The 14,749-nt window shown below is 36.7% G+C and overlaps 1 protein-coding gene across 1 annotated transcript in view; it reads left to right on the top strand.

Annotated features, from left to right (window-relative positions):
* Window positions 1-14,749, top strand: part of CATSPERE (catsper channel auxiliary subunit epsilon) — a 232,659-nt gene that overhangs the window by 130,479 nt on the left and 87,431 nt on the right. Inside the window, exon 5 of the mRNA XM_060285306.1 lies at window positions 2,709-3,186. Within this exon, the coding sequence (XP_060141289.1) occupies window positions 2,709-3,186 (478 nt within the window). The remainder of the gene's footprint in view (window positions 1-2,708; window positions 3,187-14,749) is intronic.

Genomic DNA, 14,749 nt, shown 5'->3' with positions numbered 1-14,749 from the left:
TTTTACTTGTTGCTGCTTTAGAGTTTTCCTTTTATCTTTGGTTTTCAGCACTTTTATTATGTGCCTAAGTGTAATTTCCTTTGTATTTATCCTGTTTGAGGTTGAGTTGAACTTCTTGGATTTCTGGGATTATGTCTTTCCTTAATTTTTGGTGTTCTTGGACATTATTTTTTCAAATACTTCTTCAGCACTATTCTCTTTTTCCTCTTCTTCTTGGATTCCAAAAACATATATATGAGACCAGTTAATATAGTCCCACAGATCTCAGATGACCAGTTAATTTTTTTTCAACTCTGCTTTTTTTCTTTGTATTTCAGTTTGATTACATGCTATTAACCTCTCTTCAAATTCACTGCTCTTTTCCTCTGCTTTTCTCAGTTTACTCTTAAATCCATCTAATAATTTCTTTATTCCTGGTATCATATTTTTAATTTCTAGCATTTCCATTCTGTCTTTTTATCATTTATGTATCTTAGCTGTAATTCCCCAACTCTGCATTCTTTTTGCTCATATTTCCACTAGATATTCAGTGTTTTATCATAGCTATTTTCTTTTTTGCCATGCCTGGTATCTTAGCACTGACAGGATTCCAGAGATCTCTTCATATTTCACAACTGAATCACCAGCTTTCCAAGCCCTGGAAAACCCATCTCTGCTCTAAAGTCTAGCTGCCAGCTTTTTTTTTTTTCTTAATCACTGAAGATGTCTCTTTCCTCTCTCATCAGTCCCTGGATTTTCTTACCTTGGGAGATCTCTATCTCTCTCTCCTGATTCCCTGACCCCAATTTAGCATGGAGACTGCTTTATACTTTCAGTAAAGGCCACACATATCTCAGAGGGAGAGTTTTTCTCAGCTCTCTTATCCTACTCCCTGTCTATGGTAGCTGAGCATCCAGAATGCTGATGGATTTCTCTCAACTTTGCTACTTTGCTGCCTTGCTGCCTGCCCCCTCCCCATCTTCAAGAGGTTACTGCTTTATATTTGGGAGAGACCCTGACTGCATCAGAGGGATTACTCAGCTTTCCTGCTTTGCCCCAAGACCTTGGCTTACTATACCCAAGCACTAATTGAAGATCTATAGGAAAGAGTTTTGGGTGGGTGAAATCTCATTCCATGGCTGGGGCTAATTGGAATTCCCATCTATCGTGTTTATGACAAATTCCCCTTCCCATCCCTCTGCCAAGAATAGTGAGAATAGCTGTGTCTTTTCTATAAAGGGCTCATCATTTTGTTTCTAATCTATTTCCCTTTTGAGAATTGTTTCACACTCATTTTTAGCAACAGAAGTTCTAAGCTTTACATTGAATCTTCGTTTGATAAAATGTCTTTTTACCCCAAATGGTCTCTTTTTTTAAATTATCAGTTCGATTTCTGTCTACATCCTGTTTGAGTATAGACTAAATATTTGTACATTAAATAAATGTACAAATTTATTTAGGGAGACAAGATGTGCACAAAAGACTCCTGTTGATTGTCATGGACAAAGAAGCTACACTTTAAGTAAAAATCTTTAAGAATTAGAAACAGTTGGGGAGGGGAGACAGGGGGAAAGGGAGACCTTGACTCCCTAAATGAAATTAGTTCCACTGAATTTCAAACATAGTAGTCTGTGCATGGCCTTCCTCTCTAACAGTGTCCATAAAATGGTAGTATTGTTTTCTCTCAGGTTTTAAGTTCTCTCTTCTCTTTAGCCAAGGAAGTTTGAATTCCAAAAATAATGTTTGAAGTATCCTTATAATTTTTTTTCCTTGTTCGTTATTTATTTTAAATATAGCAGTGTGTACATGTCAATCCCAAACTCCCTAACTATCCCTCCCCTCTATGCTTCCCCCCTGGTAACCATAAGTTTTTTCTCTAAATCTGTGAGTCTGTTTCTGTTTTGTAAATAAGTTCATTTGTATCTTTTTTTTCAGATTCCGCATATAAGCAATATCATATGATATTTTCTCTTTCTCTGACTTACTTCACTCAGTATGACAATCTCTAGGTCCATTCGTATTGCTGCCAATGGCATTATTTCATTCTTTTTAATGGCTGAGTAATATTCCATTGTGCATATGTACTACCTCTTCTTTATCCATTCCTCTGTCTACGTAAGTGTCCTTATATCATTTTGTTTTGTTTTGTTTTTTGTTTTTTGTTTTTCTGGTACACGGGCCTCTCACTGTTGTGGCCTCTCCCATTGTGGAGCACGGGCTCCAGATGCGCAGGCTTAGCGGTCATGGCTCATGGGCCCAGCCGCTCCACGGCATGTGGGATCTTCCTGGACCGGGGCACGAACCTGTGTCCCCTGCATCGGCAGGTGGACTCTCAACCACTGCACCACCAGGGAAGCCCGTGTCCTTATATCTTGACCTCAGTAAACATCAGGGTCAAAGGGGCACTTCTGGCCAGAGTGGATAAACACATAAGAAAAGAGAAGGTTTATGATCTTTGAGGATTTAAAAGGGAATTAAGAATAATTATTTCTACTGATAGAAAAAGTATATAAAATAATAAAATCACTGGAATAATTTATTTGTATGCTTGCGTGTAATATATTTTCATGTAATATATTTCTAGGTCTGAAGTATTAGTCAGAAATATAATAAAAATTAAATCTTAGTAGTTACTGTTTTATTTTTAAATGTAGCAAATTAGAAGATGGGAACTGCTAACACTGTCCATAAAATCAAAGATTGTCTAATTATTTTCAATTTTGTCACAGAATAAAGGAAGAAGAAGCAGCATGGCAATCTGGACAGAAAATGAGGTTTATCTTGGATATCCTTTGCTTAAATTTGTTAAAATAATAACTACTGAAGAACTGAAAGAACTTATAAATATGTCATCAGCTGCTACTCTGACTATACACAATGTTGAGTATACAGGACACCCTTTGGAACTTGCCTTGTTACTAAATTACTGCATTACATGTAACATCATCAAAACGATTTACCTAGTGATATACAATGAAGATACAAAACAGTGGGTATTCCAAGACTTTGCATTAGATGTCACTACTGACACTTTTTTAATTCCAAATTTTATATATTCAGCAATGCCAGAATTAATACTATGGGACAAACATAGGATCTACTATTATTATCATAATTTCACAGATACTGGAGTTTTACAAACACCTACGGAATTTGGAAATCTATCAAGATTATCACAAAACAGCACTATTCATGATGTTTTTATGGGTAAGGTATTCTCATTTTGCAAAAATTATTCTAGATTTCATAATAGATATCTTGCTTATGAAGATGTAATAATTTTAATGTATTAATATATGGTGCTTTTGATAAAGGTGCTGTTTTACCACTTAAAATTCTATTAATCTTTAAAATTCTATTAATGTTAAGTAGGATCTCACAAAGCAAAATGGCAAACTCAGATTCTTTTTTCAGAGGTTCATTTTGGTCAATCAGCAGATACCTATGCAACTTACATATGCATTTTCAAGGTATGTGTTGTTGTATTCATTTCCTAGGGCTCCCATAACAAAGTACCACAAAATGGTACAAACTTAAAGCAGCAGAAATTTATTATCTCAGTCCTAAAGGCTAGAAGTGTTGGCAGGGCCATACTCCCTCTGAAAGCTAGGGAATCTTTCCTAGCTTCTAGTCACTTGCTGGCAAACCTTTTCATTCCTTGGCTTGCAGCTGCATAATTCCAATTGCTGCGTTTGTCATCACATAGAATTCTTGTGTCTTCACATGTCGTCTTGTTATAAGGACACCAGGGCCAACCCTATTCCAGTATGACCTCATCTTAAATAATTATATCTATAATGACCCTATTTCCAAATATGGTCACATTCTGAAGTAGTATTTGGAGTTAGAAGTTCGACATATCTTTTTTGAGGGGACACAATTCAATTAATCTATAACAGGTGTTGTAGAGTTAAATAGATCTGTTTTCAAGTCGATGAACATGTCATTTAACATTTCCAAGCCTCCGTTTTCTAATCTAGAATATAGGACTGTCATGTTGATTAGATAAGGGATTGTATATAAAATGCTTAGAATAATACTTGGCAAGTGGTAAACCTTCAATTAATAGTAGTTATTCTTCATGTTATTATTCCTGAGGCAGTGTACTAAACATTATAGGAAATGCAAAGAAATAAAAAGTTTAATCCTCAAGGAATCTTGTTAGGAGATAAATTAGCCATGAAATTTAAAGTAGATATCACTGTAATTTGTAATTAGTCTTTCTTGACCCCATATCATTCTTCAACTCTCAACCATCCAGTTTTGCTGCTCCCCTTTACAAAACTCCAAGGAAGTATTGCCTAGTTTTACTTTTTCCTCTTTCCTCTCATTCTCTCTTGAATCCACTCTAATCAAATTTTCTCAGAAACTGCCCTTATCCAGCTTTTCAATGACTTCCACTTTGCTAATCCAGTGGCCAATTTTCAGTCATCTTTCATGATCTGGCAGCAGCATTTGAAATAATTCAACATGGCCTTTTTCTTGAAACACTTTTTTTTCACTGAATTTTAGGGTATCACTTTTTTGTTCTTCCTCCTACTTCACTAGCTATTCCTCCTCAGCCTCTTTTCCATTCTCATCTTCTTAATTCCTAAATGGAGAAGTACCTCAGGGTTTGGTTTTCAGACATCTTCTGAACTCTATTTACATTCATTCTTTGCCCTCCAGCCATGATAATTAGCCTGAACTCCAAACTACTATTTCCTACTACCTTCTTGATACCTTCACTTGGATGACTAGTGGGCATCTCAGACTAACATATCCAAAAATGAATCCTTGTTTCCCTCACCCACACTTCAACCTGCTTCATCTCTAGCCCTCCCCTATTGAGTAAACAGCACTTCTTTTCTTCCAGCCACAAATCATGACCTCATCCTTGAATCCTCCCCTTTAATATCCCACAAACAAGCCATTATCAAATCCTGTTGGCTATATCTAAAAAATGTATCTAATATCTAACCTTTTTCCACCATTCCCACTCCAGTTCAATCCCCTATCCTCTCTAGCCCGTACATACAAGAGTTTTTTAAGTGGTCTCTCATTTTTTATCCTTGCATCCCTATCCCTAACCACAGTCCACCTAGCAGCCAGAGTGAGCCTTTGAAAATATATGCAAAATCATATTATTCCTCTGCTTAAAACACTCATTTGCTTCTTATATCACTCAGAATAAAATCTAAAACCTTTAGCATCACCTGAAAAACAATATGTGATCTGGCCCAGGACTCTGATGTCATCTCCTGTCCCTCGACCCTTTGTTCAGTGTTACTTAGCCATACTGGCCTCTTTGCTATTCCTTGGATATCTACTGTTTCCCTGGATATCTACTGCCAAGAATATTCCTCACTTTGATATCTACATAACTCTTGTACTTAATTCAGGTTTAAGTCCAAATGTCACTTTATCAGAGAGCTCTTCCCTGACCCTGACCTAACTCCCCTGCTCTGTACCTTACATTTCTTTATTTTGTTCACAGCACTTATCATCACCTAACAAATTATATGTGTACTTATTTGTTAGCTGAATCTTCCACCAAAAAAATGTTCTGCGTGACTTCATTGTATTTGCTGCTTTACCCACAATACCTAGAACAGTATATAATACGTACTTTTTGGAATAAATAATTGAAAAATATTCATTGAGCACCACTATTTGTGAGGCATTCTGCTAGGGGTTGGAGATATAGTGGTAATTTGAACATAATTCCCACCCTCCCAGAGTTTACAAAATTACATAGGATAAAGACAAGTTAACATGCAAATAAAGCAACATGTTTAATTCTATGATAGAGAAAATATAGGGTGCTATGGAAACACACAGATTGAGTACCTTACCCAAATTGGGAGACATGGAAGTAGGGAAGGCTGCCTTGAGGTAGGGAACTGGTATCTAAACTGAGATCTGCTGAATAAGCCGGGGTTAGACAATGAAGACAATAGATGAGATTGGTGTGCCCAGTGACCCAGAGACAGAGATGACAGGATACTTCCCAGAACTTGAAAGATGATAAACGGCTGAAACAGAGTTCTGCAGAGAGAAAAGGGATGAGTCTCTTCTGGAGAAATAGAGTCCAGATTATTAAAGATTTCAAAAGTTGCATGAAGAAATTGGACCTTCTTCTAAGGCCTCTAGGGAGTTCTAAATAGTTTTAAGCAAGAGAGAAGCAGGATATTTGTGGTTTTGTTTTTTGTTTTTTTGAGTTTTTGGGGTGTTTTTTGTGTGTGTGGTACGCGGGCCTCTCACTGTTGTGGTCTCTCCCATTGCGGAGCACAGGCTCCGGACGCACAGGCCCAGCGGCCATGGCTCATGGGCCCAGCTGCTCTGTGGCATGTGGGACCTTCCCGGACCGGGGCACGAACCCGTGTCCCCTTTATCGGCAGGCAGACTCTCAACCACTGCACCATCAGGGAAGCCCGGATGTTTGTGTTTTTAAAAAGACCATAGTGAAAAGAAGATAAGGTCAGAATGAAAAATTGGGGATAGATTTTAGAGGACCTTAAAGTTTGAATATTGTACTGAAAGCCATTCAGAAATGCTGAAATAAAATGTTTAAACAGTTTATAAGTATATGAGATATGAAGTTAAAGGTCCTCAGCCTTCACTATTTCCATTTCTCAGATAACCCACTATTAACAAGTTCCTGTGAATTTATCCAGACATTTTTAAAAGCAAATTCAAAATATAACAGGTGAAATCAGATAAGATGACAGAGTAGAAGGACCTGAGCTCACCTACTCTCACAAGCACACAAAAATTACAACTATTTACAGAATAACTATTGATGAAAAAGACCAGAACCTGCCAGAAAAGATCTACAACTAAAGATATAAAGGAGGAACCACAATGAGACAGGTAGGAGGGACAGAGTCACAGTATACTCAAGTCCCATGTCTCTGGGCAGCCCACAAACAGGAGAGTAATTATAATTGCAGAGGTTCTCCCCAAGGAATGAGCAGTCTGAACCCCACATTGTGTTCCCCAGCACCAGATGATTACTCCCCAGAACATTTGGGTTTGAAGGCCAGTGGGGCTTACTTTCAGAAGTCCTGGAGAGCTGTGGGAAATAGAGACTCAGAGAATGTCACATGCTCCAGGACCCAGAGCAGAAGTTGTAATTTGAAAGGATCCTGGGCCAGACCTACCTGCTGATCTTGGAGAGTCTCCTGGAGAGGCAGGAGGAAAATGAAGCTCATGCTGGGGACACAGACACTGGCCACAGCCATTTTTGAAAGCTCTCATACCACATGGACCCTGGTGCTGGCAAGCATCATTTTGGAATTCTCCCTCTAGTTTATTAGCTTCAGGATCCCACCCTGCCCCTGCCCAACAGCCTGTAGCCACCACTACTGGGATACCTTGGGCCAAGCAACTAACTAGGTGGGGACACAGACCTGCCCACCAGCAGACAGGCTGCCTTAAGACCCCCAGAGCCCACAGCCACTCCTGGACACAGCCCTGCCCATCAGAAGGCCCAGGACCTGGACCCACACACCAGAGCTCAAGCACTAAACCTAGAGCCCAGAAGGCCTTGTAGCCAGAGACCCCAGGATGCAGCTATACCACCAGTGAGCAGGCACCAGCCACCAGAAAGCCTGCTCTAGCCTTGGGACCAGCTTCACCCACCAGAGGGCAGACACTAGCCACAGGACAACCACAGCCCACAACCTGGGGACCCAGTGGACCAGCACCAACCTTGTGACCAGCTGGAACCTGAACCTACATTCTGGACCCAACATCCAGCTGTGTTAGGAACTGGACCCACCCATCAGCAATCTGAAATCAGCTCTGGGGCCCCTGGGCCCTGCAGCCAGACCTGAGGACCCAGTTCTGCCCAATAGTAAGCTGGCACTAGCCCCAAGACCTGGGTTCACCCACCAGTGGACAGGCATCAATCCCAGGATCTCCTGGACCCTAACCCCCCCCACCAGTGAACAAGCACTAACAGTGGGGACCCCTGGGGTTCTGCAGCCCACCACCTCATGATCCAGTTCCACCAACCAGCAGCTGGCAGCCTCCTTAAAAGGCAGAGCCTGGCAACCAACTGGACTGGGAGCCAGCAAAGCCTACCAAGCCACCCACAGTAGTCAACCCACCACAACAGAAGGTCCTATGCAACCCACATAGGGAATGACTCTAGAGTATATAGCTCAGGTGATGAGAGGGGAGTGTGCTACTAGGATGCATAGGACATCTCCTACAAAAGGCCACTTTTCCAAGGTCAGGAAACATAAACTACCAGATACAAAGAAATAAAAACATGTTAGGCAAAATGAAACAACAGAGGAACATGTTCCAAACAAAAGAACAAGATAAAACCCCAGAAAACTAAGTGAAGTGGGAATAGGAAATCTACCCAAGAAAGAGTTCAGGGTAATGATCATAAAGGTGATCAAAGAACTGGGGAGAAGAATGGATGCACAGAGAGAGAAGTTAGATATTTTTTAACAGAGTTGGAAAATATAAATAACAACCAGAGGTGAGGAATACAATAATGAAATGAAAAATACACTAGAAGGAACCAATATTAGATTAAATGGTACAGAGGAATGAATCAGCAATCTGGAAGACAGAGTAGTGGAAATCACTGATGCTGAGCAGAAAAAAAGAAGGAAAAGAAATGAGGACAGTCTAAGAAACTTCTGGGAAAACATCAAGCATACTAACATTTGCATTTTGGGGTCCCAGAAGGAGAAGAGAGAAAGGGGCCAAAAACACATTTGAAGACATAATAGCTGAAAACTTCCCTAACCTGGGAAAGAAAACAGACATACAAGTCTAGGAAGTACAGAGAGTCCCAAGTATGGTCAACTCAAAGAGAACCACAAGACACATTGTAATTAAGATGCCAAAATAGCATCTTATATAATATTGCTTAATATAAATAGCAATTTATATTATTTATAAAAATTGCTTAATATAAATAGCAATTTATATTATTTATAAAAATAGAGAATATTAAAAGCAATAAGGGATAAAAACATAAAAAACACAAACACATGGAGGCTAAACAATACATTCTTAAATAACCAAGAGATCACTGAAGAAATCAAAGAGGAAATCAAAAAATACCTAGAGACAAATGACAATGAAAACACCATGATCCAAAACCTACAGGATGCGGCAAAAGCGGTTCAAACAGGGAAGTTTATAGCTATACAAGCCTACCTCAAGAAACAAAAAAATTTTCAAATAAACTATCTGTCCTTACACCTAAAGGAACTAGAGAAAGAAGAACAAATAAAACCCAAAGTTAACAGAAGGAAAGAAATCATAAAGGTCAAAGCAGAAATAAATGAAATAAAAAGGAAGAAAACAATAGCAAAGATCAATAAAACTAAAAGCTGGTTCTTTGAGAAGATAAAATTGATAAACCATTAGCCAGACTCATCAAGGAAAAGAGGGAGAGGACTCAAATCAATAAAATTAGACATGAAAAAGGAGAAGTTACAACAGACACCGCAGAAATACAAAGCATCCTAAGAGACTACTACAAGCAACTCTATGCCAATAAAATTGACAACCTGGAAGAAATGGACAAATTCTTAGAAAGGTATAACCTTCCAAGACTGAACCAGGAAGAAAGAGAAAATATGAACAGAACAATCACAAGTAATGAAATTGAAACTGTGATTAAAAATCTTTGAACAAGAAAACTCCAGGACCAGATGTCTTCACAGGTGAATTCTATCAAACATTTAGAGAAGAGCTAACACCCATCCTTCTCAAACTCTTCCAAAAACTTGCAGAGGAAGGAACACTCCCCAACTCATTCTATGAGGCCACCATCACCCTGATACCAAAACCAGACAAGGATACTACAAAAAAAATTACAGACCAATATCACTGATGAATATAGATGCAAAAATCCTCAACAAAATACTAGCAAACAGAATCCAACAACACATTAAAAGGATCATACACCATGATCATGCGGGATTTATCCCAGGGATGCAAGCATTCTTCAATATACGAAAATCAATCAATGTGATACACCATATTAACAAATTGAAGAAGAAAAACCATATGATCATCTCAGTAGATGCAGAAAAAGCTTTTGAGAAAATTCAACACCGATTTATGATAAAAAATCTCCAGAAAGTGGGCATAGAGGGAACCCGCCTCAGCATAATAAAGGCCATATATGACAAACCCACAGCAAACATCATTCTCAATGGTGAAAAACTGAAAGCATTTCCTCTAAGATCAGGAACAAGACAAGGATGTCCACTCTCACCACTATTATTCAACATAGTTTTGGAACTCCTAACCATGGCAATCAGAGAAGAAGAAGAAATAAAAGGAATACAAACTGGAAAAGAAGAAGTAAAACTGTCACTGTCTGCAGATGGCATGATACTATACATGGAGAATCCTAAAGATGCCACCAGAAAACTACTAGAGATAATCAATGAATTTGAAAAAGTTGCAGGATACAAAATTAATGCACAGAAATCTCTTGCATTCCTCTCCAATAATAATGAAAAATGTGAAAGAGAAATTAAGGAAACACTCCCATTTACCATTGCAACAAAAAAATAAAATACCCAGGAATAAACCAACCTAGGGAGACAAAAGACCTGTATGCAGAAAACTATAAGACACTGATGAAAGAAATTAAAGATGATACCAAAAGGTGGAGAGATATACCATGTTCTTGGATTGGAAGAATCAATATTGTGAGAATGTGTATACACCCAAAGCAATCTACAGATTCAATGCAATCCCTATCAGATTACCAATAGCATTTTTTAAAGAACTAGAACAAAAATATTAAAATTTGTATGGAGACAGGAAAGACCCCAAATAGCCAAAGTGGTCTTGAGGGAAAAACACGGAGCTGGAGGAATCAGACTCTCTGAGTTAAGACTATATTACAAAGAGACAGTAATAAAGACAGTACGGTACTGGCACAAAAACAGAACTATAGGTCAATGGAACAGGATAGAAAGCCCAGAGATAAACCCATGCACCTATGGTCAACTAATCTATGACAAAGGAGGCAAGGATATACAATGGAGAAAAGACAGTCTGTTCAGTAAGTGGTGCTGGGAAAACTGGACAGCTACATGTAAAAGAATGAAATTAGAACACTCCCTTACCATACACAAAAATAAACTCAAAATGGATTAGAGACCTAAATGTAAAACCGGACACTATAAAATTCTTAGAGGAAAACATAGGAAGAACATTGTTTGACATAAATCACAGCAAGATCTTTTTTGATCCACCTCCTAGAATAATGGAAATAAAAATAAACAAATGGGACCTAATGAAACTTAAAAGGTTCTGCACAGCAAAGGAAACCATAAACAAAATGAAAAGACAGCCCCACAGAATGGGAGAAAATATTTGAAGACAAAGCGACCGAAAGGAATTAATCTCCAAAATATACAAAGAGTGCATGCAGCTAAATATTAAAAAAAAACCATCATAAAACGGGCAGAAGATCTAAATAGACATTTCTCCAAAGAAGACATATATATGGTGAAAAAGCACATGAAAAATGCTCAACATTGCTAATTACTAGAGAAATGCAAATCAAAACTACAATGAGGTATCACCACACACAGTCAGAATGGCCATCATCAAAAAGTCTACAAACAATAAAATCTGGGGAGGGTGTGGAGAACAGGGAACCTTCCTACACTGCTTGTGGGAATGTAAATTGGTACAACCACTATGGAGAACAGTATGGAGGTTCCTTAAAAAACTAAAAATAGAATTACCATATGATCCAGCAATCCCACTCTTGGGCATATATCCAGAAAAAACCATAATTTGAGAAAGATAAATGCACCCCAATATTCATTGCAGCACTATTTACAATAGCCAAGTCATTAAAGCAACATATGTGTCCATCGACAGAGGAATGGACAAAGAAGATGTGGTACATACATATAATGGAATATTACTCAGCCATAAAAAATGAAATAATTCCATTTGCAGCAACATGTGTGAACCTAGAGATTATCATACTAAGTGAAGTAAGTCAGAGGAAAGACAAATATCATATGATGTCACTTTTATATGGAATCTTAAAAAGTGATACAAATGAACTTATTTACAAAACAGAAACAGACTCACAGACTTTGAAAACAAACTTATGGTTACAAAAGGGAAAAGGTAATGGGAGGGATTAAATTAGGAGTTTAGGATTAACATATACACACTACTATATATAAAATAAATAGTCAATAAGGACCTTCTGTATAGCACATGGAACTCTACTCAATATTCTATAATAACCTATATGGGAAAAGAATCTGAAAAAGAATGGAAGTATGTATATGTATAAATAAATCACTTTGCTGCACACCTGAAACTAACACAATATTGTATATCAACTATACTCCAATATAAAATAAAAACTAAATTAAAGAAACCCCTGTGGAGAATATGCATATATATACATATGTATATATGTACTTGTACGCTTGTACAAGTATTCCTGTAACATAGATTATTAGATACAGAATTCTTGAATCAGAGTTCTGAATATTTAAAAAGTTGATAAATCCTTAAAATTGTCAGTCTAAACTCACCCAAACGTATTTTAAAAATGTATATTTTTATAAAATCTATTTACTATTTACCCATAGTGTGGAAGAAAAATGTGTAATTCTCATTTTATTGCACATTTTATAATTAGATGTTTTATCTAGTTTTGTATGTTCATTGGTCATATTTTCTCTGGATTGTCAATTCATACTGTTTAGATATTTTGCACTGGATTGCTTATTTTCTTATTGATATGTTTTTTACTTATAATGTATATTATCCATTTGTCTTTGACCCATATTGCAAATATTTTCTGTGGTGTGTAATTTCTCAGTGTCTTTTTGCAGGCACTTTGACATTTACAATTTCAGTTTTTAAGTAGTCAAATTTGTTAGTATTTTTATTTGTGAATTCTTCTGCAATGTCATAATATGAAAGGTCTTTCCAATTATAAAGATATTATCACATATTTTCTTTTTATAATTTAGCATTATAATTTTTATGTTTAAATATTTAATTCATCTAGAATTATATTTGGTATAAGGAATCTAATTTTATTTTTTATTTCTATTTTTCCTGTGAAACCTGGTGTTGCCTTCAAATCAGTCTTCTGTTAAACACCACTTACCCTACAGATTTGAAATGCCAATTTTATTATGCATTTATGCCTCATGTTAACTGGGTTCAGTTTCTAGGCTATCCCCTTCCCTCATCTATCTCCACAAGATCTATATTGTTTTGGTTACTGTAGCTTTAATCGCCAACACACTATATAATTTACTTATCTTATGTTTATTGGCGGTCTTCCCTAAAGGAATAGAAGCTACAAAAGAAAATGATCTTTCAGTTTTTCTATTAATATGTCCCTCCCAAGTATTTAGAACAGTATGTAGCTATAGTGGGCATTCAATAAATATTGATATTTATTGAATAGATGTTTGCATATTTGCAATATCAGGTCTTCTCAACCAGGAATGTTATATCTATTCATTAATTTTATTTTCTCTAATTGGTCTACTAAAGTCTTTCATCTCTTCTTCAGTCAATTTTAGAAGTTTGTTTATTCCTAGGAAAGCATTCATTTTTTCTAGATTTTCTAATTTATTGGCAAAGTCTTCCCATTTTAATGTTTAAATTTCTTATGTATCTGTAATCATATTCTCTTGCTTATTTGTAATATTGTTTATGTCCCACTCCTTGCTAGTTTGGCTTGCAAGATATCATTTTTTTTTAATTTTTTGTTTTCCTTTCCTTTGAAAAAAACTCTTTGATTTATCAAATCTACTTTCTTTTTTATTTAATTCCTTAATTTCTGCTTTTGTCATTAATGATTCCTCACTTCTGCTTTTTGTTTGTAATGTTGGTATTCTGTTGCCTGCTTCTTGAGTTAAATAACTAGTTCATTTATTTTCAGTTTTTGTTGTTTTCTAAGCATTTAAAACTATGAAAAACATAATGCTATGAATTTTTCTCTGCATAGCTTTAGCTACGTCCCACAGGCTTTTATATATAGTGTTCTTATTCTCATTATTTAAAAAAATAATTCCTAATTTTCGTCTTAACTTTGTATTTAATCCAAAATTCATTTAATAATGTTTTTAATGAGCAGTGTGATAAGAAAATGGTAGTATGTTGACACTGTTATTAAAGTATTCTGATCCTAAAAAAAAAAGGTATTTCTGATTTAAGAGCTTGATTAGAATATAATTTATGGCAAGTTGTGAAAATGTCACTTAATTATTCATATTCCAAATGTAAGATGCAAACTCACAAAGAGCTCTGAACCTCCCTAACTCTTTGAATTCACCTTCCTCCTTTCAGCCAGTCCTTTCTAAGTGCTGTTTTTGAAAATTAAAGAAAGTATACTCCTAGGGGCTGTACACAAAGAGTGTCGTATCTGGAAAGGAAGTTATGAAACCAACTGGTCCAACTGTTCATTTTATACATATGGTTATAGAACCAAAGAGGTTAAGAGACTTATTGTCTATGAACCTCTGCGACTTAGGCATAATACTCTATTAAGGGGAGAAAGTTAATTATTTTGTATAAAGTGAACCTGAAGAGGTGCTGTCTCCCTCCCACCACCGTTTCTTCATCCCAATTGCATTAGCCTACTATGGCTGCCATAGGAAAATACCACAGATTAAGTGGCTTAAGCAATAGAAATTTATTTTCTCACAATTCTGGAGTCTAGAAGTCCAAGATCAAGGTGTCATCAAGGTTGGTTTCTGACGAAGACTCTCTTGCTGGCTTGAATACAGTGGCCACCTTC

The sequence above is a fragment of the Globicephala melas genome, chromosome 1 (genome assembly GCF_963455315.2).
Source record: "Globicephala melas chromosome 1, mGloMel1.2, whole genome shotgun sequence".
Classification (NCBI taxonomy): domain Eukaryota; kingdom Metazoa; phylum Chordata; class Mammalia; order Artiodactyla; family Delphinidae; genus Globicephala; species Globicephala melas.
Note: the sequence above shows the minus strand (reverse complement) of the source record. Positions and strands in the feature narration are given on the sequence as shown.